Below are 26212 nucleotides of genomic sequence, written 5' to 3'. Positions count from 1 at the left end.
AGCTGACGTACTAAGAGACGGAGCATTTATCCGAGTTTTTTAAATAATTTAAACAGAAAGCATGCCGAACCAAATAAATGTCTGCAAACTCCTCATAGACGTACTCGTAAATATTACTCATGCTCAACCTCATGTGGAACGAGCTACAAAGTAGCAGCTTCTCAAATACATTTGGAGGAATAGAATCATTTAAAGCCAAGTAAACGAAGTAGTAAATACAGATCGATCACAAACTTGAAATTATTTTCTTCTCAATGGAACTATACGACATTAGCCATAATCAATCTGGAGAAACCACGCCATCACTTGAAGCACCAACAATGAGTTCTCTAGCGAGGCTGTTGTTTTACACTATAAATCAGTGCCAGAGTACATCGCGACGAAAATTAGAATCGTGCTATTGTTTCCTGACTTAAACATACTGGTAATGGAAAAGTAAGAGCACATACAGAAAGCTGAAAGTCCTTATGCACACACGACAGCCTTCAAATACCCAGTATTACTTTCGTTTTGGTATGAAAAACATAAACATCAACAGAATCCAAAGAGAAATTTGAAATTGTGTAATCATCATGAAGCATTATTACATTTAAAATTTTTTATCAGTCGAGAACTATTATCTATGTTGGCTTTAAATGGTGCCAGTCGGGGTGGCCGAGCGGCTCTAGGCCCTACAGTCTGGAACCGCGCGACTGCTTCGGTCGCAGGTTCCAATCCTTCCTCGGGCATGGATGCGTGTGATGTCCTTAGGTGAGTTAGGTTTGGGTAGTTCTAAGTTCTAGGGGACTGATGACCTGAGAAGTTAAGTCCCATAGTGCTCAGAGCCATTTGAACGTTTCCTTGAAATGGTAAACCGCATTTCCTCCATGCTTAACTGCGACTTGGAAACCGGGTCTTTTCATAGTGTAATACACAAATTTAAACTATTATCGTCTCAGTCAGTTTTATTTTCTTCACCACTGATTCACCTGACGATGAGGGTGCGAACTCTTTATACGCGGCATGTAAGAAATTTGAAGTGGCTGACCCACTTCTCTTTGAGATCGGCATGCTTACTTATGCCTACAAAGAATGGTTTTTATTATATTTTACTTGTCAACATGCACGAACAAATAAGGGAAGTCTTCGATTCATTATCGAGTTTTTCTTTTACCTTCTATCTTCAGATATTTTGTAACTCTAGTAAGTCTACACAGTGTCCAATTATTTATTTTATGCTCTTGGTTTACAGGCTTTTCGTCTATGTTTCCAGGTAGATGCCCCGTATGCACTTGCAGCAATTCCAATTCTCGTGTACGTGTGAATAAAGTTATAGTTAATTCCACCCACTTCATATTAGGAAGACATGAAAACATGTGACATTTTACGTACAGAATTCTGGATCTGAAAATAAGTCATGATTAGAAGTTACACTGTATAGTAACATCCACTGCAAACTTCTAAGTAAAGAGAATAATGTTTTCATCTTACGTGCCTGAAGAGCTTTTCAGTCTTTTGTTGTATTCTGTCTATATACGGCTTGCAAAATCTAAGCAGTGATGTACCATCAAGGTCAAAACTAGTACAACAGAAGACTCTCAGCTGTTATTTTGTTATCATGAATACACAAATTTGATTTTTCTGAGAGAGAAAATCCGTGGTATTTAATTTATAAAGTCACAACGAATGAGGGTAGATCATCCCTTTAGTAAAGATGACATAACAAAGGTCACATCCAGAGCTATGATTTTGAACTGTGCGAATTATATATTTAGAGACGTATAACGTTTCAAGACACTTTTTAATTTTGTAAAATGACCATTAAATATACAGTAAAAACTGTGGATGTGGCTCATAAATATGCATTCAGTTATGTGGATTTTTTGTTACCATCAGTTAATTTATGTCACAGAGTCTAACTTTATGGCAAGACTACAATAAAGATAAACTGCCCGATAAATATTTTGTATATTTTTTTATATTTCATGACGAATTACCGTTACAGATATTGAAATTTATACCTGAAACTCAACGGAACTGTAGGTATTAATGTACCATGTAGAGCGAAATATGAAATTATGTGCAGAATCAGGACTGGAACCCAAATTTAAGTTTTATCGCGAACGGTCGCCTCATTACGTATGCTGTCCGAACATGCTCCCCGGATAGACCCAAGCTGCCATATGTCACACGCCCATCTATTTTTTCTCATAGATTATTAACTCATTTACCCGCACTCGCACACTCGCTCTTCTGTGGGAGGAAATAGATGGCTGTATGACATATGGATGTTTGGGTAGGCCGGGAAACGTGCTAGGGTAGCCTAAGTGGTAAGGCGACCGCTCGAGACAAGCGGGAAACCCTGGTTCGAGTTCCAGTCTGACACCAATTTTCATATGTCATTTTATGTAGGACATCTATACCTACTAAAGTTAAGTTGAAATCAAAAGTAAATTTTAGTTTTTTATATTTTAGTACCTCATCAGGTATAAAATATATATATAAAGCGAAGACGTACCCGTGAGGAAAAATGAGAACGACTGTTTATGTCTTCTCAATGTCTTGATTTTAAAACCTGCACGGGAATCACCAGATGTGCGAATGTGGGTAAATGAAATAGTAATATATGAGAAGAAATAGATAGGCGTTTGACATAGGGGAGTAATATATGAGAAGAAATAGATAGGCGTTTGACATAGGGGAGTTTGGGTTGCTCCGGCAAGTGCGCTCGGATAGCCCAAGTGAAGAGTCGGCTTTCGGACGTGGCCGCGTGCGGACCGGCTCCGCGCGCCGGACAGCGCAGCGCTGTTGTTTACCTCCTCGTCGCGGTAATTTCTGTTGTGTAGCGTCCATTATTACTACGCCTCATGGTGCTCTGTAACTGCCGAGCGACACTTAAAGTAACATTACAAGCCGAACATGCACAACCACGTGCTTATGAAACTGAACAATTCATTCGCGAAGAGGTATGTGTTGACTCCCAGGAAGTGATAGGTATTCACTTCTCTATCACTAGCAGTATCGTGTATATTAAGATCACGAGGAAGGAAGCATGTGCTGAGGTAGTTCGACAACACACACAAGGACTCAAGTTGAAGCATTTTCACGGGCATATAGAAGATCACACTGTTTTCGATCTTCAAACACTTCGGGTCTTTGAGCTTCCTTTCGAATTGCCACAAGACGTGATCGTCGAAACTCTCCGGCCCCACGGCAGTGTTGTGAGGTACATCGAGGAAAAATGGCAGACGTTCACGACATACCACGAGCTAAATGGTGTCCGCCAAATCAAACTCCAGCTCTCCAAACACGTGCCATCGTATCTGCTAATAGGTGGCATGTGAGCCATCTTTGTATGAGATGGCCAGCCGCGGACGTGTGCCGGTTGCGGATAAGAGGGCCATGTTCGATCAGAATGTCTCCGCCGACGTTTTCTCCAGGTCCCGACCAGTGACACAGCTCCCAAAGCGACCGTCAATTCTTTACCAGACAGCTACGCCAAGGCCGAACGCAGCCCCGATGCGTCACTTCAGGAAGAGCCTGTTCTTTCCCTGGCACTCGCCACTGGAAATTACGGTGCTGTCACGGCCTCACCGGCACCATCTCCTCCGATGGCTACGACACCACCACCTCTCAAGAGCTCGACGACCAGCCCGCCCACAGCGGTGGACATCGATGCGAGTGTTGTGCCTACCTCTGCTTTTCTTGAGACGGGCGCGACCTCGGACACTGAACTTCCACATTCTGATACAAAGCAGCACCCCCGAAAACAGCGGTAGCCCCGAAAACGGAAGAAGAAAAGTAAAACGCTATCCGACGACACACTTCTTCATGAAGCATCACAGGCAGAGGTGCAGATACAAGTCAGTGATCTCCATTCGAGCGCCCTGACGACAGGAGTGGCCCCTCCTGACGTCCCATCCAAGGAATGATCCCGCCTAACCATGATGAATTCCATGGAGGGAGAGCCCCTGGATCCCTCTACAGCAGCGTCACCACCACTCGCCATCGTTGAGTGCGACAGTTGCTTGCCACCTGTACCAGTCTCCTGGGCTCATGGTGTCGACGATGGAGACGATTGAGATGGTGGCCCTCCCAACAGGCAGTGCTCCTAGTAGGTGCCTGACTCACATTCCACCCAGTGGATGCGGCTACAGTGACTACGTCGGATGTTAGACACCAGCCAGACATCTCTGCCAGAACATCTGTGCCAATGGTGGGAGCACACCCACAACATTACCGCACCGCGACGATTAATCTGGCCACCATTCTGGCTTCCCACAAACCGGCAGTATTACGAGAGACCATTTATGCTGCTGATGTCGACATTTCCCTCCTCCAAGAAGTGATCTTCGCTGATATATACGGCCCCACTGCCTACGCTGCATACATCTCCCATGCTTATGACAACTGTAGTGGAATCGCCACTCTCCTCCGTTCTAGACTCCCTGCTCAATATGTATTGTAAGTTCCTAATGCTAGAGGTATGGCTCTCACGCTGTTCGACGTCCGCATCCTGAATGTATATGTGCCGTATGGCTCCATTCGACGTCGTGATCGACACACCTTTGCTGACGAGGTAACGTCGCTTCTTGAGGGTCCGTGGATGAAATCGTCCTCAGTGGCGATTTCAAATCCACACAAGGGCCTGATGACATGAACAAAAATTTAAGGCACTCGTGCAGGTTTCACATACAATACAGCGCATTCATCCAGTCGCCCTCACCGTATATACCTCACACATTCCCTTTCTGCAGACACTCGACCTGCCGAAGTATGGCTTCTGGCTTTCTCTGACCACGACGCCTACATCTGCGATGTCATTCTCGCCCAACAACAGGTGTGGCACAGCCGCGTCCTGTGGAAATTAAATGTTTCCCACCTGACTGTCCCTGACTGCCAACGGATCGTCGAAGATGCGTGGGCCTTCTGTTGTCGCTGTCGCCCTACATACACATACACCTTATCCTGGTGGCTATCCTGCCCGAAACCAGCTCTACACAGGGCACTGATGGGATATGGCAGACTTCAAAGCTTGGCAAGCGAGCACCATGGACTTTCATTATGTAGTGCTTCGTGACTGCAATCCGATGGCATTCTTTCCTGTCTCTCAGACGATAGTGCATCGTGATAAAGTGCAGATCATTTCACTTCACGGCGCTTGGAAGGGACCCTCATCAGATACTGCACCAGTGACAATATGCCTCACGAAACGCCATTGATGTACCACCTCCTCACAGAACGCCGACGTCGTCGTCCTCGAGCTCCCATCCACGATCTCACCGATGCGGAGGAACAACGATACACTACCCAGTGCGCCATTGTTCTCGCTTTCTATTCTCATTTCTGCCGGCTGTAGGCTGCTGTCCCATATCCCCGGACCTTAATGGAGGAGGTAGCAGCTCTCACTGTCAACGCCATACCAGAGCGTCAACCAACAGCAGGCGTCTGATTCCAAACTATCACGGCTGGCCTTGTGGACCACCGGCTTAGATCCCTCAACAATGTACAGCGTGAAGCCGCCCGGTGTGGCCGAGCGGTTCTAGACGCTTCAGTCTGGAACCGCGCGACCGCTACGGTCGCAGGTTAGAATCCTGCCTCGGGCGTGGATGTGTGTGATGTCCTTAGGTAAGTTAGATTTAAGTAGTTCTACATTCTAGGGGACTGATGACCTCAGATGTTAAGCCCCATAGTGCTCAGAGCCATTTGAACCAATACGTGAATGCTTACCACGCCTCACGCATCGCCCATGTGGCACAGGTGTTCCCGGTTCCAACTACCCTAGCACGTCGTATGTTGATGGCGATGGGGTTCTTTGTCTGTTCCGAGATGTTATTTGAAGTTCAATATTCCTCCCTTGCCCTCCCGGGGGAGCGTGGTGGAGTGGGCTTATTCGATGCGCCAGACACAGTTGCGGTACTTTTTGTTAGCTCCCAACTCAAAGTCTGTCGTCGCTGCCCGACGATCCTGAACAAACTGGTTTTGCATGAGTATGCGCCGGTCTCCATGTTAGCCCCAGTCATGTTATCAGACATTTCACTCCCCTCTTATCACTTTCGGCACTTCTTTCTTGAATTAAGTTACATCCTGCACTCCTTACCTCTTTCACCTATACTCCGGACAGTGACTGTACATGACACATTCCAAATATGTCGAACTCACAACCTCATCGAACACAAGTTTCTCCAGATCGTATGGCGTCTTGTGCGGAAAGCGGTGCATGCTAGCTATCTCGACGCTAGCGTTCAGTCCACCTGGAATATCACCGTCAGTAGCAAACAGGTCAACCAGTTTCGTTTGCACCGCATCCGCCTGGCAGACAGACGCCACTGTGTTGTAGAGGACACAGACGCTCATCGATTCTCACGTGGTCCGTCGTCGGACGTCTCGCGGATCGCGCAGTTTATCTTGGCCTTCCTTACCCTACAGACACCTGCTCAGATCACTTTTCTGACGCTTTTACTCCCGGATGTGATACATTATCCCGCTACATAAACTAACGCTGTGAATTGGATATGCGGTCATGCGGTCCGCTACCTTTTTGGTCCCGATAGGTTATTGGAAGTACCTTAACGATCTACACTGTGCACTTGTTCACAACCCCCGATACAAGCAGTTCTTTTCCAATTTTCTACGGAGCGCCTTTCATTACCCACCTTCCAGCTGAAACGCCCTAGCCATGAGATGCTGATGCTTTTTTGCTGACATGATGTTCTGAACGCACTACGGAATCTCCATTAAAATTTTTAGAAAACGCGTTTGGATGTTCCACCAATTGGAAGGCACTAGCGACTCCTGGAATTCTGGTACATATACTTATTTAATAAAAACAATTAAAAATCAGATAAATAAATAAATAAATAAAATATACACACAAAAAACGCAAAAAAGCAAAAAACAAAGATCCAATAAAATAAACTAAAAAACAAAAGCTCACACATAATTACTTTGATTATTATCGCTACTCTCTATGCTCTTCTCCCCTACTTCCTTCCTTTCCTACACCCTTGTAGTAAAAGGTTAGTTGTTTTGTGATAGGCGTAGATAGGCGCCAACGTGTGAAGAGGTGAATTTTCTTTTTTTTTCCTTTTTTTTCTTCGTTAGGACACAAGTGGTGGTGGCAAGTAAGATTTTTAGAAGTCTCGTATCCTCCTACACCTACTCAACAAAGACACTTTAATATACACTGCAGTGTTATCATGAAACTTTCGCTGGCTGTTGCTCAATTTCTCCGTTTGGTCGTTTACGTTCACAGAGAAGAAGAGCCGTTTCATCACACTTATCTGGGTAAGTCTGTCGATGTCCTTGTCTGTGATAAACGTTAGCCGTTCATACCAACTTACTGATTTCTACTGCCCAATACATCCTCGAGACACTCAAGTGTGTGAGAACCTATTGTGTACGCTATAATCTTCGTTTATTGCCTACAGTGCGACACTGTGTGTCAAACGTTTCCCGAAAATCTTTGAATATGGAATCTACCTGTTGTATTCACCCATGCTTCGAGGGATATCGTGCGAGTATGGGAAAGCAGAGTTTCGAATAGTCAGTGCTTCTAAATCCATACTGATTTGAGAACACTAGCTTTTGTGTCTTAAAGTAATTTATTCCGTTGTCAAAGTCACGTATCCTCCTACAGTCACTCAACAACTTCTCGAATATTTTCAAGAATTCAGCAGAAAACGGACGTTCGAGGTATTGGCCTGTAGTTCTACTATTCCGTTTCTTTAATTTTTTTATATACAGGTGTCACATGCGCTTTCTGGCAGTCGCTTGGAACTTAGCACTGGGCGATGGATGCGCGATAAATACAAGCAACGTAAGGGGACAATACCGTACACGCTGTAAAACCGAATAGAGACTCCATATGGATCTGGCTACATCTTCATTTTCGACTTTTTCAGTGGCTTTTCTAGGCCTGATAGGCCTATTTCTGAGCTATCCTGTCACATTAATGTGACCACTTGTCGCAAGCTTGAATAACCAAGCTATGCAGTGCGAGACTGCAGGAAGAGAGTTCTGGAACGTGCCAACAGGGATGTGGAGCCATGCCTGCTTCAATGCCGGGACCTGCTGCGCTATGTGTCTCGGTTGAGATACGTGGCAGAAACAGCCCGATGGAGGTGGTCCCATACGTTCTCGGTTGGATTTCAATCCCGGGAGTCTGGTGGCCGGGGGAGTACGGTAAACTCATTCTGGATCTCTTCGAGCCACGCACGTACAGCGTGATCTGTGTGACTCCTTGCATTGTCCATCTGGTAGATGTCATATTGCCGAGAAAAAACAAACTGCATACGGGGGTAGACACAGATCCCAAGGATAGATGAATACTTGTGCTGGTTGTCGCCTTTCACAATGACGAAAACACCCAGCGAATGCCACGAAAATATTGCCCAGACCATAACGCTCCCTTATCGTTGCTGGGTGTTTGCGTTCAGACGTTTCACACCGTGCATGCCAACCGCCATCTGTCCAATGGAACATAAAAAGTGAATCATCTGAAAAGACCACATTTCAGCACTCAGCTGACGTCCAGTTGCGGCACTGGCATGCACATTCCTTTATTCGTTGCCGACGAACAACAGTCAGCATGTGTGCATGAACCAGACGCCTGCTATATAGGCCCACACGCGTCAACGTACACATTGAGCGTTCGTTGAGGAGACACTTTTTGCTTTTCCTTGATTGGTGTGGGCGGTCTGAAGATTAACAGTTTTACATCGCTGCAGCCGTCGTTCACAAACGTCATCTGTGACCCGTGACCCTGTTAGTGGCAGTTGCACGTTGACGTCAAACATAGCGGTGATCACACTTATGTGAATAGGAAGTGTACTCTTTCATACGAAGGTCTGTGTGGCGGTCAATCTTTGGTGTGCCTGTAATGTCCTCCTTCGTGATTTTAAACGATAAATGTAAAACTTACCTTTACAATTGTTGTCTTCTTACACTGATGTCTTGGCCACCAAATTTCCCTTGACGTGAACACCTATCAGTTTCGTTAGCGTGTTGGATCTATATTTCCGAAAATCGAACTCCTTTTAAAACTTAAAGAGACAAATAACGCTTTGACCTTATCTAATTCACACTGTAATTGCGTAAATGGACTCGGGCAGATGATTGTTCCACAACCACCTTGTCCGAGCGGTAGAAAACCAATTTACATGTTTGTGGCATATGTTTTTTTAATTCGTCGTTGTAGAAGCTGTTTTTGAGTATCTTTAATACAGAATAAATTCATTGCTAGAGATGCAGAAGACTATGAGTTCATGATGGATTTTAGGTGTGCCTAAAGCTACAGGAAATTTTCATTGGTATATCGCAGCTCATCATGTACAGAGGTTGTACACATGCAGCTTATTACACGTTTGAGTGTTTGAAAAATCGAATCACTGGTGTGAGAAACATTGGAGCTTTATACCTACGGATCTCACTCACAGTCAGTTGTAGTGCATTGGCTGCAGAATGATTTGTGCATAGATGTACAGAGTGGTTGAAGCCAGACTTCCCCTACTTGATCCAGTGTAGATGGAAAACTTGTTACAGTATGGGTTCCTTAACTTTATAGGAATAATTTTCATACTACGCTGGAGGATTTGCGTTATTAGTAGTGTTAGTGTCATGAATTGCCGTTTGCAGGTACGGCGAAACACTAATGAAACACAGGCATCAGTGAGCATTACTGTTCTAGACAGTCAACATGGGTCTGTACAAGGTGAACAGGGCTTTACTCATAAAGCGGTTTTATGAAAACAACAGCAGTAGTACTACTGCCCTTCACGGGCATCGACTTATGAAAGGAATACCGAGCGGCCTTTTTGTGCACCGGAGTTGAACAACATGATTCGCTAGTTCGACTTAAATGGCGATTTGGGAACTGCTCGTGGAAGAGGCCGACAGCCAATTGCGCCACAAATTGTTGAAGAATTTACTGTTGCCATGGTTGAGAATGCTGGACACAATGTGCGATCTCCAAGCAGTGTACTCGCTGTGAGGCGACAGCTGAAATATGCACTCCATCGTTCGAAATGTGTTGCGAACAATTGTGAAATGGTATCCGTGCATACGTCACATTACTCTCAACAATTGCCAAGTGACGCAGACATGCTAGTAGACTTTCTAATTGCATTTCGTGCAGGGATTGAAGTTGGCTGCAAACCCGCCATGGTAGCAGAGACCCCTAATGCGCTGCTTGTTCGATTCGGTTAGGTGCGCCAGCCCTGGATGGAATCCGCCCGGCGCATTAACGACGGGGGCCTGTATGCGGACAATCCTGGATGCGGTGTTTAGGCGGTTTTCCACATCCCGCTATGTGAATACCGGGCTGGTCCCCATATTCCACCTCAGTTACATGACTCACAGACATTCGAAAACGTTAGGACTATTTCATGGTTTACACTATATGCAGACAGCAGGGGTACACTACTTACGTCCTGGGGGGTTCGGGGCGGCGGCAGAAAGGGCGTCCGGCCACACCCTCTAACTAACACTGCCAAATACGTAATAACAAGGCCGACCCCACGCTGAAGTGGGACAAAGGCCCAGAGAAAGAAAGAAAGAATTGAAGTTGCCGACGTGTGGCCCCTGGATATTTTATGGAGTGCTGAAGCACACTTTGCGCTCACTGAGACAGTGAAAACTCACAATTGTCGCATTTGGGGATCGTCACTGTCAACGAGTGTTCATGAAGTTCCCTTGCCTAGTGAACGGTTCCCAAGGAGCAAGGACATGCTATTTGATCGGCACACATTACTGTGATCTGCTTTGCTAATATGTGATTCCCTTTCCACTGGAGAGATGTCTTTTGGACTCTGCTATTTTGACACGCAGTGGAGTTCCAACACATACTGCTCTTGTTGTCGCTCGGTTACTCCATAACACTTACGGCGAAAACCGAATCATTCGCAGATCGTTCCAAGCTGCGTTGCCACCAGTATCACTAGATCTGAACCCGTGTGGTTTCTGGCAGTGGAGTTGCTTGAAGGACAGGTGTCATGAATGGGGGACGTTGCAGGCTGACGATGAGCATAGCGAGGGAGGTAGCCAATATTCCACCTCATAACGTTTTGCGTAGCAGTAGAGCAGTATATTATGTCGTTCCAGGCTGCTGTGTATGCAGATGGTTGTCACATTGAGGAACGTTTATAACCTGGAATGTAAACGTGGCACGGAACCAACATCAGCTACTCTTTCATGAGGAAATCAAAATGTGTTTCTTTCAGTGGGCTATCTGTTATTTCTCTTCCAAATGTCCTTACGGAAGTTTCCACAAAGTTTCATTGCCGTACAATCACTCGTTGTCCATAGGGATCGTCTCACGTAACGAATGTTTAATTCTAACCAGTGTGCCACCACCTCGGCTCATAAATACCATAGTTATAAATATCAGTTTTGTTGCAGACAAATATAAATAAACAAATTTCGTCGTTCATGTATGATAATCAACGAAATCACATATGATGACTGATATGTTAATGTTTGAGTAAACATGATTTCTTTTGCTAAAAATGGATATTCATGAAGCTATTGAGGCTGAAGAATGTTGGTGTCAACTATTGAACTGTTGTTGGATCCATGGATCTCGCGATATAATCAGGGTTTGACACCTACATCCACTGAAAGTTACTTTACTTCCAACACTTCTTTAATCCCTTTAAAAATATGGGGCTCCAACAAAAACGTAACACATATACTCTTATGTCTAGCTTGAGAATTTGCATACATCGAATCGGATGAATCGATGTGCAGACGAGTACAGTGTCCGCACTATATTCCTCACAAAAATGGAATTCCATTCCACTTTGAGCACCTTTATGTTTATAACTGAGCATTTAGCTTCTCACTGAGTGGTCAAATGGCTTTATTCACATCTGATGTTCAAGTATAAACTTTTTGCAGAGAGTGTTGTTTTCAAGGTCGTTGCACACGTAACTAAAATAATAGCAGGTATCCCATGATTATTTCATTATCTGAATAACATAAATGTATTAAAAGTTGATCTACAAAAGCCTGAACGATGTAAATGAATCAAATTATACAGATATTTAACAGCTGTCAACACTCTTATATATGAATTTGTGATTCTTCTCGCCATTTTCTCCACTTTATTATTTGAGTTACGCCTACGAATAGCCTTCGTCAGGTATATTGTACAAGTTAGTGAAACATGTAGAGAGGAGGGTGCTAGATGTATGATGTGTTATATTCTATATTTATAACCTGTTCTGTTGCTTAACCATCCACAGATATTACGTAGTAGGATTAATCGTTATCAAATGTTGTATATCACTCAGATATCTGTTCTAATATAATAAGCAACTTAATTCCACTTATCTCATAAACAGCCTGCCGAGAGCGGTGTTTAGTGATTTAAGCATTATGCTAGGCGTGTGACAGTAATCAGACGTCACACTTATTAGGCACATCTACCGGACACAATACAAGGAAATAATGGTGTAAATTAAACGTACGAGAGTGACGGAACCTACAAGCCATGGCAGAATGAAAATTAGAGAAAGGAAATAAGATGAAGAACATGAAACCTTAGACGAGAGTGTTCCTGCAACATTAGTAAAAGATGTAAGTCTGAGCTGATATGTAAACGTTAAATATAAACTCCCGACACCTACATCTTATGGCGATTATTTAATACTCATAAATGTTACTTATCAAGAGAGTGAATATGATGTGGAAGAGTATCACCGATACATGTTGGTAGGTAAAGAATAACGATCTCAAAGCGGAAAGAAATTTACGAAAATGCTCTAAATTTCACAGAGAGCGGGTAAGAAAACTGCAGGCACCGTGACACCTAAAGTTGAAATACAGTAAAATAAATATACCGCGAATAATTGATATGAGAATAATACAAAGAACGTCTCGTTCCGCATTAAAAATGAGAGACACCAAATTACACTAACTTGCAGAAGTAAATATTTTCGGCAATTGATTAAAAGTGGAAAACTGTTAAATCACATTAATTAAATAATTATGTAAATTTCACTTGTGAAATAGAATAACACGATAGCAAAGTTAGCCAGATTTTTATTTTAAAATGTGTAAATTGTTGTACTTTTACAGCTGCAGAAGCAGCGAAAAAAGGACGCCAAATTTAAAAGAACGGAAAAACACCAAGATTGGCAAAGTTTGGCAGAAGTTCGAAATATAGTGCGTACTTCAATGCGAGATGCTTTCAATAATAAAAAAACTCTGCCTCGAAAACTAGTAGAAATCCCAGACAGATTCTGGTCATAGATAAAACACACCAGCGGCAAGACGCAATCAGTAACTTCACTGCGCGATAACAACGGTGAAGTCACTGATGACAGTGCCACTAATGCAGAGTTACTAAACACGATTTTCCATGACTCCTTCGCCAGAGAAGACGAAGTAAATATTCCTGAATTCCAATAAAGTACAACTGCCAAGATAAGAAACATTGAAGTAGATATCCTCGGAGTAACGAAGCAGCTTAACTAACTTAATAAAGGCTTCCGCTCCAGATTGTATACCAGCCAGGTTCCTCTCACAGTATGATGATAAAATAGCTTCATATTTAGCAATTATATAAAATCGGTCGCTAACAAAAAGATCCGTACCTAAAGACTGGAAAATTCTAAATTCACACCAATACCCAAAAAGGGAGGTAGGAGTAATCCGTTGAATTACGGGCGCATATCACTAACATCGATTTGCAGTAGGGTTTCAGAACATATACTGTATTCGAACATTATGAAGTACCTCAAAGACAGCGATTTATGGAGTTGTCCGCGGTGGACGAGCGGCTCTAGGCGCTTCAGTCCAGAACCGAGCGACTGCTACGGTCGCAGGTTCGAAACCTTCCTCGGGCATGGATGTATGTGATGTCCTTAGGTTAGTTAGGTTTGAGTAGTTCTAGGGGACTGATGACGTCAGATGTTAAGTCCCTTAGTGCTCAGAGCCATTTGAAGCATTTGAACTAAAAGAAATTAGCTAAATTTCGATTAAGCGATAAATCATACAAATCTGAAGACTATAAATTCAACTAAATACTTAGGGATTACAATTACAAATACCATAAATTGGAACGATCACATAGGTAATTTTGTGGGTAGAGCCAACCAAAGAATGCGATTCATTGGCAGTACACTTAGAGGGTGCAACAGGTCTACTAAAGAGACTGCTTACACCACGCTTGTCCGCCTTATTCTGAAGTATTGCTGTGCAGTCTGGGATCCGCATCAAATGGGACTGACGGATGACATTGAAAAAGTACAAAGAAGGGCAGCTCGTTTTGTCTTATCGTGAATTAGGGATGATAGTGCCACAGACATGATACGTGGATTGGAGTGGCAATAATTAAAACAAAGGTGTTTTTCGTTGCAACGGGATCTTCTCATGAAATTTCAATCACCACTTTCGTACTCCGATTGCGAAAGCATTCTGTTGGCACCCACCTACACAGGGAGAAATGATCATCACGATGAAATAAGAGAAATCATGGCTCGCACAGAAAAATTTAAGTGCTCGTTTTCCCATGCGCCGTTCTAGAGTGGAATGCTAGAGAGACAGCTTGAAGGTAGTTCATTGAACCCTGTGCATGGGACTTTATTGTGAATAGCAGAGTAATCAAGTAGATGTAGATGTAAAAATGGTGAAATGTAGCGTAAGACAAAGAATAGCGCCAACAAAGCGTCTTCCAGATACCAATTCAGCGTTTATTACTTTATAATACAATAGGTCGCCACGGATCCATTAGACGTCTATTAATTTATAATGCAATAGGCCGCCGCGGATACAACTCAGTAGCGTCTCGTTCACCAACAACATGTACTGTGACTCTATAGTTTTCGTGCTTTTGGTGATAACGATGTGTGATGTCTGGTTGCAGGTAACCCGCGTGCAGATCCCGTTCTGGACGGCATTCGCGAGTCCTACTACCCAGGCGACCAGGTGGTCGCCACGTGCACTGCCGCACCTTCGCACCCACCTGCCAACATCCTCTGGTACATCAACGGCAAGCTTGTGAGTATCAAGGACGTCTGCTGCTCGCATTTTGTGGATCAATGACTCCGTCAGTATTATGAAAGCTGCTAAGACAATCTAACATTGTTGTTGTTGTTGTTATCTTCAGTCCTGAGACTGGTTTGATGCAGCTCTCCATGCTACTCTATCCTGTGCAAGCTGCTTCATCTCCCAGTACCTACTGCAACCTACATCCTTCTGAATCTGCTTAGTGTACTCATCTCTCGGTCTCCCTCTACGATTTTTACCCTCCACGCTGCCCTCCAATGCTAAATTTGTGATCCCTTGATGCCTCAAAACATGTCCTACCAACCGATCCCTTCTTCTAGTCAAGTTGTGCCACAAACTTCTCTTCTCCCCAATCCTATTCAATACCTCCTCATTAGTTACGTGATCTATCCACCTTATCTTCAGTATTCTTCTGTAGCACCACATTTCGAAAGCTTCTATTCTCTTCTTGTCCAAACTAGTTATCGTCCATGTTTCTCTTCCATACATGGCTACACTCCAAACAAATACTTTCAGAAACGACTTCCTGATACATAAATCTATATTCGATGTTAACAAATTTCTCTTCTTCAGAAACGCTTTCCTTGCCATTGCCAGTCTACATTTTATATCCTCTCTACTTCGACCATCATCAGTTATTTTACTTCCTAAATAGCAAAACTCCTTTACTACTTTAAGTGTCTCATTTCCTAATCTAATTCCCTCAACATCACCCGATTTAATTTGACTACATTCCATTATCCTCGTTTTGCTTTTGTTAATGTTCATCTTATATGCTCCTTTCAAGACACTGTCCATTCCGTTCAACTGCTCTTCCAAGTCCTTTGCCGTCTCAGACAGAATAACAATGTCATCGGCGAACCTCAAAGTTTTTACTTCGTCTCCATGAATTTTAATACCTACTCCAAATTTTTCTTTTGTTTCCTTTACTGCTTGCTCAATATACAGATTGAATAACATCGGGGAGAGGCTACAACCCTGTCTCACTCCTTTCCCAACCACTGCTTCCCTTTCATGCCCCTCGACTCTTATTACTGCCATCGGGTTTCTGTACAAATTATAAATAGCCTTTCGCTCCCTGTATTTTACCCCTGCCACCTTTAGAATTTGAAAAAGAGTATTCCAGTCAACATTGTCAAAAGCTTTCTCTAAGTCTACAAATGCTAGAAACGTAGGTTTGCCTTTTCTTAATCTTTCTTCTAAGATAAGTCGTAAGGTCAGTATTGCCTCACGTGTTCCAACATTTCGACGGAATCCAAACTGATCCTCCCCGAGGTCTGCATCTACCAGTTTTTCCATTCGTCTGTAAAGAATTCGCGTTAGTATTTTGCAGCCGTGGCTTATTAAACTGATAGTTCGGTAATTTTCACATCTGTCAGCACCTGCTTTCTTTGGGATTGGAATTATTATATTCTTCTTGAAGTCTGAGGGTATTTCGCCTGTCTCATACATCTTGCTCACCAGCTGGTAGAGTTTTGTCATGACTGGCTCTCCCAAGGCCGTCAGTAGTTCTAATGGAATGTTGTCTACTCCGGGGGCCTTGTTTCGACTCAGGTCTTTCAGTGCTCTGTCAAACTCTTCACGCAGTATCGTATCTCCCATTTCGTCTTCATCTACATCCTCTTCTATTTCCATAATATTGTCCTCAAGTACATTGCCCTTGTATAAGCCTTCTATATACTCCTTCCACCTTTCTGCCTTCCCTTCTTTGCTTAGAACTGGGCTGCCATCTGAGCTCTTGATATTCATACACGTGGTTCTCTTCTCTCCAAAGGTCTCTCTAATTTTCCTGTAGGCAGTATCTATCTTACCCCTAGTGAGATAAGCTTCTACATCCTTACATTTGTCCTCTAGCCATCCCTGTTTAGCCATTTTGCACTTCCTGTCGATCTCATTTTTGAGACGTTTGTATTCCTTTTTGCCTGCTTCATTTACTGCATTTTTATATTTTCTCCTTTCATCAATTAAATTCAATATTTCTTCTGTTACCCAAGGATTTCTAGCAGCCTTCGTCTTTGTACCTACTTTATCCTCTGCTGCCTTCACTACTACATCCCTCAGAGCTACCCATTCTTCTTCTACTGTATTTCTTTCCCCTATTCCTGTCAATTGTTCCCTTATGCTCTCTCTGAAACTCTGTACAACCTCTGGTTCTTTCAGTTTATCCAGGTCCCATCTCCTTAATTTCTCACATTTTTGCAGTTTCTTCAGTTTTAATCTACAGGTCATAACCAATAGATTGTGGTCAGAGTCCACATCTGCCTCTGGAAATGTCTTACAACTTAAAACCTGGTTCCTAAATCTCTGTCTTACCATTATATAATCTATCTGATACCTTTTAGTATCTCCAGGGTTCTTCCACGTATACAACCTTCTTTCATGATTCTTAAACCAAGTGTTAGCTATGATCAAGTTGTGCTCTGTGCAAAATTCTACTAGGCGGCTTCCTCTTTCATTTCTTAGCCCCAATCCATATTCACCTACTATGTTTCCTTCTCTCCGTTTTCCTACACTCGAATTCCAGTCACCCATTACTATTAAATTTTCGTCTCCCTTCACTATCTGAATAATTTCTTTTATTTCATCGTACATTTCTTCAATTTCTTCATCATCTGCAGAGCTAGTTGGCATATAAACTTGTACTACTGTAGTAGGTGTGGGCTTCGTATCTATCTTGGCCACAATAATGCGTTCACTATGCTGTTTGTAGTAGCTTACCCGCATTCCTATTTTCCTATTCATTATTAAACCTACTCCTGCATTACCCCTATTTGATTTTGTGTTTATAACCCTGTAGTCACCTGACCAGAAGTCTTGTTCCTCCTGCCACCGAACCTCACTAATTCCCACTATATCTAACTTTAACCTATCCATTTCCCTTTTTAAATTTTCTAACCTACCTGCCTGATTAAGGGATCTGACATTCCACGCTCCGATCCGTAGAATGCCAGTTTTCTTTCTCCTGATAACGACATCTTCCTGAGTAGTCCCCGCCCGGAGATCCGAATGGGGGACTATTTTACCTCCGGAATATTTTACCCAAGAGGATGCCATCATCATTTAATCATACAGTAAAGCTGCATGTCCTCGGGAAAAATTACGGCTGTAGTTTCCCCTTGCTTTCAGCCGTTCGCAGTACCAGCACAGCAAGGCCGTTTTGGTTAATGTTGCAAGGCCAGATCAGTCAATCATCCAGACTGTTGCCCCTGCAACTACTGAAAAGGCTGCTGCCCCTCTTCAGGAACCACACGTTTGTCTGGCCTCTCAACAGATACCCCTCCGTTGTGGTTGCACCTACGGTACGGCCATCTGTATCGCTGAGGCACGCAAGCCTCCCCACCAACGGCAAGGTCCATGGTTCATGGGGGGGAATCTAACATTAGTTTACAAAATTACATATGACTGTTGTTGAGTGGTTTAGAAATTTCAGCTTAACATTTCATCATAACGAACCAATAAGCTCAACTCCAGACTAATCTATAGCCACTAGTAATCGACTGTGCTCTACTCTGGTGTTCATAGTCGAACGTATTCCTGTTCCATATCTCGATGATGACATCATTATTATGCTATCACATGGTTAAAATATATTCTCCTGTTACCATCTGAATTAATTAAGCTGTACTGCCTCCCACTTTCTACACCTTCTAAATCATTTTTCTTAGTTTCCTTGTAACATTCAGGTGCTTAGAATCCTTTAGCACGGAATCTTCCGTTAAAATTTTCTATTACACATCTTAAGGTTGCATTTTCGGGTCTACCTCACCAAATATCAATTTATGATGAATTTAATTAATGAAAACTCGTGATGCTACATGTGTTTTTTATAGAATTAATTGTATGTTCAAAATTAAAAAAATGTTAATATCGTGTTACTAAGGCCTCCTCGTCGGGTAGACCGTTCGCCGGGTGCAAGTCTTTCGATTTGACGTTGTTTCGGCGACTTGCTCGTCTATGGGGATGAAATGATGATGCAAACACAACACCCAGTCACTGAGTGGAGAAAATCTCCGACCCAGCGGGGAATCGAACCAGGGCCTTTGGGATTGACATCCTGTCGCGCTGACATATCAGCTACCGGTGGCGGACATGTTCAAAACTTATCTTTGGAAATGTCGTCTGGAATGTCAGACAGAATGAGAAGACTTTTAGTACAAAGAAAATACAGAGTGAATCACCTTACTCTTCCACCGCAAATATTTTGGACATGAGAGGAGCTATCGGTATGTGGTTTTGGTTTATTAAAATTGTAGGTAAGGACGCGTATTTGCAGCCGACGCACAGATTTTGAGACGTTTAAGAGAGTGCAGTTACTTACAAGTGCTACAATTTTTTAATGGGAGAATGCCTATTGACAGTTAAATTCTAAAAGTAGCCTAAATGAGAATGTCAGTGGAATTTTTTGTAGGAAGCTAGTGTAAGAAATTTACTAGTTATCTCATTATGAATGTTGTAAGATGGTGTTTCCTAAAGAGGAAAAAGTAGACACGCTCGCGGTTTATGGTGAATCTAGGAGGAATGATGTTTGTTCATGTATCATGTGCGCAGAAAGATATCCTATGTATATAATCTGTACACCTCTTCAAACAATTACGTGGAAGTTGTAGCGTCGCTCCTAAAATGCGTAGCGGAACGAAACGTGCGACTGGAGAGGTGGGCGAAATTAATGTTCTGGCTGCTTTAGCAGTAGATCCGCAGATTAGTTCCCACGTATTTGCACGAGGAGCATGTGTGAGGCAAGTGTACTACGCTTTCTCCATTATCATAAGCTCTATCCCTATCACATCTCTCTTCATCGAGTGCTGCATGGAAATGATTTTCCGAATTGTTTGAACTTTTGTACGTGGGCACTAAGACATAATACTCAGGACGTGTCAAGTATCTTGTTTAGAGAGGGAGCAACATTTACTAATCACGACCAAGTAAATCTCAGAAACGTTCAGTACAGGCCTGTTTACAAACCTCGTTTGCTTCGTTAGGTGGAATGTTAGCGTACATGGAGTTCAAAAGTGTGGTCTGGGACAGGGCACCGTCTTCTCATAAGCTCATTTTCTTAGAGGGAACGCTGAACTGGGACACGTGTCTCAGCCTCCTAACGGAAAATTTTCCACAGAAGGTCGAAGACGTTCCCCTTCAGACTAGAAGGAACCTGTGGTATCAACATGATGGCTGTCCATCCAATAGTGCATGAATTACGATTGCATGTCATAAAGCGTTGTGTCCAGATCGATGGAGTGGACTAAGAGGACCTATACATGGCCGGTTCATTAGCCAGATCTGACGACATTGCATTTATTTTTGTGGAGGAAGCTGAAAGACATGTCTTCGACAACATACCAAAGACACCACGTGATAAGAAGCGCCGTATTACTGCAACATGCACAGCAGTTTTCGCTGAAATGCTAGAATGTGTGCAGCAGGCCTTTCATGACAACAAACTGGAAGCTTGTACTGACGCTGGTGCTCCAAATTAATAAAGAAAGTAGTGCCATAGTGAGTTCTCCTCTGACTATCCTAAAGTGGCAAATACAATGACTAACCCTGCGTAGGCCTATAAAAACTTTTTTGCATTAAAAAATTACATGGGAAACTGAATCTGAGCTATGATGTGTACAAAGAAGAACTGGAAAATATATAAAGTGCATGTTTTAACGTCGTGTGGCTGATCCATGAAGCACTGTCATCGGAATGGCGCATATTCGCAAACCATCAATACTCGACTTCACACACTTTGTATGCATTGACAATACTGAGAATATTTTCGGGACCTCAGTAGATCTAATATTGACAATACGTTAAAACGCGCCATCAGATGGTCAGTATATTGACTGTTTGGCGAGGTTGTTGAATACGTTACGGCTCCTTTACATCCTACACGCGATTTAACAAACATTCCATAGCACTGACACAGTATCTCAGGATCTGTCCGAAGGTCCATGAATTAGTTAAGCTGTGATTTGTAATTAACAGTATCAGATACTAACGACGGAAGACAGGAACTCACGTTCTAAAATAATTTTCTTTCTCCTTGTGCACACTTCGCTTCTTGGTGACTTTTCGAATAGGTCCTCCTTCTGTATTTCGTTTGCCGTCTTTTCTTGTGAGGCTGTGCACATGCTCGTACAATACTCGTACGCCGTACGCTACAAACTTATGGAGGATGGATAACAGTTATGCTAAATAATTTATCTGAGCCCAAAATTTTGCGTTAAGTCATTTTAATGGCTCCATCGTAGTTGCCGACAACGGCGACTGTCTTGTTCTTGTCGGTATGAACGGTAACCGAAATGAGTTTATCGCTTTACAATGTCCTCCTCTTCATCCTTCAATGCCTGGTAAAACTAATGCGCAACAGAGATAGTAATGTCGAGCAAACTCCTAATAAGTCGCAAAGCACGCAAAGACGAAACATTCATCCGTCAAACTAAGCAGTTAAATTTATTTCGCAGCTAAGGGATATGTAATGTAACAACGTTCATGGAAAGAAAGTATAAGTAGACAAAAATGCTCAATCTAAGTAACCAATAAACAATTCAAGTCGCATTATCGTTTTTTTTCCAAATAGTCTTATCTTAATTTTTGTTCCAAAATGATAATGTTATCACGTTGACAGGCACAGGTAAACCTACAAAGAGAGACTAAATGACCAGGGTGCCGGTCCCGCCTTCAGTTTCGCAGCAACGACTTACAAGTATAAGGTTGAGTTCCTACGCAAACAACGAGCCGAGAGGATAACCTCAGCACATCATTTTGACCTTTTGCACACTTCACCGCTAGACAGAAACTGCAAACGTCAACTACAGAGCGACTTAAGTGCTTAGCAGCTCGTAGCTAAAGGGCCCCAAAAACGGGCTGTGAGGGTACATTGGTTCTTTACTTGTCAGACACCACAGAAGTATTGTATTCACCTTCGTTTGTCCTAGGCAATGTTCCATTTAAGAACACGACGACTCGAGATAAATGTTAACATCTGTGTAGGGTTGCACATTATAATTCGTCTGTGTTACCACGTGGAACAAACATCTGCCTAAGTTCACAATGTTCGAAGTATGATATCTCGTAAACTACTTGCACTAGATTCCTACAACAAACACAAGTGTCGTTGTAATTCACCCTAATCTGATTGTGGTACTGTCAACAACCATTGTTTCACTGTAACATTTGTAACCTTTGTGAAAAAATACACATAAAAAACTTATAACACTCTTTGTATGGGCTGCAAAGACATGTCTCTGCCTACCATACCAATCTGTGAAATCTGCATATGAATGGCGTCTTCATTTCCCGAAACAGTTGTATTTGCGGTGTTAGTTTTAGGTGATTCGCCCTTAATATTCTATGTAAATAATCTATTTTTGGCTCCAACCTGTTCACATTATAACGAGGAAGCAGAATATTTCTCTCAAGGCCACTGAATTTTTGAAATACCACTGTCAGGTGTAAAAGATTCGAAGTTAGAATTTTAATGGAGAAAAGCAAAAATGACAACTATAATAATTTAAAAAGATTTTGCCGAAAACAATAATGTGTTGCTCCTAATGGATAGATACAGAAGCAATGAAAATAGCAAAGCGACTCGCAAAAATAAAATATATTTCAGTACACATGATGAGTGTTTTAGCTTGAGACAATTGAATATCTCGAAAACGACGCATTGTACGAAAAATGTCTGTGTGGAGAGTTGGTATTAGTAATGTTGGCCAACCCTCCTGCATAGATGGGGTCGAATATTTTCAATTGGAACCTTCCCCATCCCCCACCCCAATGTAATGCATATTTTGATTCTTCGTCAAAAAATATATACGGTTTACTAGAACCATTACTTCCCATTTTTTGTAGATGGCGCTGCTAATGATTATGGTCTATCGAGTTTGTTTTTGCAATTAGGAACCGACGGATTTGATTCAAAATTTCACTTACGATGTAAATGTCAACTTGTGTATTCTAATGGTTGATACTGATGTTCAAACAATAGTTGAGTGTTACAAATGTGATTGTACAGTGCAAATTACATCGCTAGATATTGATGTTTCTGATATTTTTAACAAATAAGTTTCTCTTATGGTACCGTAGTTTTCTGTTCGCAACGGGGTTGCATGTGGTGACTCCTCAAACCATCTGAATGATTGATTTCGGTGGCTGAATTCTGACCCCGCCATTAAGGTAACTGATTCCGGTGAGTGTGTCTACCCAACCTCAGTAAATCTTACGCTGGTTGCCGCGCTTCTACCGGCGGAATGAAAACCACAGCCATTGTAATAAAGCAAAATGTCCATGAAGTGCATACTCACCGAAATCACGCATCCCACGCAAGGGGCTCATCGAACACCCCAATGGTGAGAGGCAAGGAGACTCATATATATCACGCATCCCGATGGGAGCAGAAAACTATTATGTCCACGTCATTATTCTTGGACACGCTAATCATAATTTCTCACCATACATTGAAATGGATAAACTTATTGTACTGTACTATCAAATTTGCAAGACTGAAGTAAATTTCGCACATAAATATCAATCGTTACAATAGAAAGGGTTACGTTTAGATCGTAAATGAAATGTAGAATCCAATCTTCCCGTTCTTAATTGCAGAAACAGGCGCACTTGATATATGCCGATTATGGTGCCATCTACCACGAATGGAAAACAATGGGCTGAGTGAGCCACACGTATTTTTTGGCGCAGATGGTTCAAATGGCTCTGAGCACTATGGGACTCAACTGCTGTGGTCATTAGTCTCCTAGAACTTAGAACTACTTAAACCTATCTAACCTAAGGACATCACACACATCCATGCCCGGGGCAGGATTCGAACCTGCGGCCGTAGCAGTTGCACGGTTCCGGACTGCGCGCCTAGAACCGCGAGACCACCGCTTCCGGCTTTTGGCGCAGAATCCGAACATGCATTACAATGGGGGTTCCCATTTGAAAATACAATTTGATTGAGCCTGGCTGCCCATAATGGGCCGTTAGGAGGTGGCCGGCTGTAGCACAGATAGACGTCCCCTTTGGAAACGCAAACTGTTCGCCTAGAATATTTTTTTTCGTACGATGCGTCGTATTCGAGATATTTAGATGTGTCAAGTTAAAACATACAGCCGGTATATATCAGTCAATAAGGAAATTATACAAGATGCCACATTGCTGAACCACTTTAGAGTTTAAAGTGATTATGTAGCGAAAAGTAAACATGAAAAGAAGTATAAAAAGAAGCAAACACATTAGACAGGAGATTATAAAAGTGGATGTAAGAATTTATTTAATAAGAGGGAGGTAAGCAACATTAAATTAATAAACAAGGTCACCATCGCAGAACATGATGATTTGCATATATAGTCGAAGGGGCAATTAATTAACAAAGGTACTTCATTAAACACCAAAACCTATTGCAGACAGAATAAGGTGAATATAAAGAAAATTTAAAATGGGCTACGTCACAGATTGTGAGATGAGTTTGGTTGAGAAAGGTAAAACAATAAAAGTTTCAGTCACAACTAGAATATGTAACTCCACTAATCTCCATGAAACACATCAACTGGTGTCCGTACAAATGTTCTGTCATTCATGAAAGAATATTTCGCTACGAACTTGAGAAAGTTTGCAATGGCTTTATCAGTAACAATTTATAATTTCAAATTATCACATTCTATAATTTCATTCACAATAATATCTGGTGATGTTTTAAAACAGTGTTTCCCCCAGGACCGTATAAATTTTTTTCCAACGACGATTACATAGTTTAGAAATGGAGTTTATTTTTAATACAGAACTGCAGACTGCAGATTGTTTTGAATTTTCACAGAATTCTCCAGTCCTGAGAGCACCATTAATTTAACAATTAACAAATTCATACTACCTGTGAACTTCGTGTAAAGCAGTAGTTAATACTACTGCTACGTTCTAATTTTCTGTTATTCAGAACGATAGTAGAAAATTCCTCTTTTTTATTTATATTGCATGGGCTGAATGACTTTGGGATCTCCAATACCAACCACGACAGCACGAGTAGCACAATTCATGTCCTTAAATAATTTCATTCCAAGATAAGCAGTTTCATTAACTCATTGTGTTTTCGTTTCTTTAATGTTCAAGGAATGAGATTTAATAATCTTGCGTTTGAATAGCACACAATTTTTTGTAGAGACATATTTATTATCACTCAACTACATCAGTTATTTATACCTTCGAGTGCACCAATATCAGTGATCTCTATTTCGTTACTTAATCTTCCTAGTGGCGGTAGTTAACATGCTCTCATGTGGTGTCCTTAAATCCTGAATAATTTAGTCTGTCCACATCCGTCCCCTAAAGTTTTTATTACCGAATGTACGACGGCAGGGCAACCTTTCTGTATGACGAAGTAATCTTAACACGTGCCATTGCACGTGTTCAGAGTATCGAAGCTCTCGAGTTTCCTTGGGTAATAGGAAAGGGCGGGCCTTCCAGTTAATATCACGTACTACATCTGCATCTATACTCCGGAAGCCATCTTTGAGTGTGTGGCTGAGGTTACTTTCTGTATCCATATCACTTCCCTCTTATCCTGTTCCAGTCGTGCATGATTCCCGTAAAGATGGATTGCTGGTAGGCCTCCGTGTGGGGTCGGACCCCTCTAATTTAATATTGATCGTCTTTCCTCGAGACATACGTAGATGCAAGCAATATATCTGTTGACTATCCTAGGAACATACGCTCTCGGAACTTGAACAGTAGACCACACGGTGATGCAGAACGCTTCTCTTACAGTGTCTGCCACTGGAGATGGCTGAGCATATCTGTGACACTTCCGCTCTTACTAAATGACCATTAAAGAATCGTGCTGCTATTCTTTGGATCTTCTCTGTTTTCTCTACCAGTCCTATCTGGTACGGATCCATTATTGACGAGCAGTATTCAAGTATTGGTCGAACGTGTGATTTGTAATATAGCTCCTTTGTTGACGCATTACATTTCCTGAGTATCCTCCCAATGAATGATAATCTGGCACCTGCTTTACTAGCGATTTATTTTATGCTGCCGTTCCGTAATCATACTCCTAGATATTTTATGGAAGTAGCTGCTTCCAATGATTGTTTTGAGATTTTGTAATTCTACAATCAAGCGTCTTTCATACGTGTTCGCAACAAGTTACATTTATGTTGAGAGTCAATAGCTACTCCCTCCACCAAGAGTCGATCTTCTGCAGGTTTTCCTGCATTTTTCTACGACTTTCTTTATGCCGTGA

The 26212-nt window shown here is 42.3% G+C and overlaps 1 protein-coding gene and 1 long non-coding RNA gene across 2 annotated transcripts in view; one reads left to right on the top strand and one right to left on the bottom strand.

The window, feature by feature from the left end:
• LOC126298455 (uncharacterized) overlaps nucleotides 1–26212 on the top strand; it is a 1052314-nt gene that overhangs the window by 639465 nt on the left and 386637 nt on the right. Inside the window, exon 4 of the mRNA XM_049989787.1 lies at nucleotides 14846–14979. Coding sequence (XP_049845744.1) covers nucleotides 14846–14979 — 134 coding nt within the window. The remainder of the gene's footprint in view (nucleotides 1–14845; nucleotides 14980–26212) is intronic.
• Nucleotides 1–26212, bottom strand: part of LOC126298457 (uncharacterized) — a 180049-nt gene that overhangs the window by 41632 nt on the left and 112205 nt on the right. The gene's annotated exons all lie outside the window — the stretch shown is intronic.

Source organism: Schistocerca gregaria, chromosome X (assembly GCF_023897955.1).
Source record: "Schistocerca gregaria isolate iqSchGreg1 chromosome X, iqSchGreg1.2, whole genome shotgun sequence".
NCBI classification, from domain to species: domain Eukaryota; kingdom Metazoa; phylum Arthropoda; class Insecta; order Orthoptera; family Acrididae; genus Schistocerca; species Schistocerca gregaria.
Note: the sequence above shows the minus strand (reverse complement) of the source record. Positions and strands in the feature narration are given on the sequence as shown.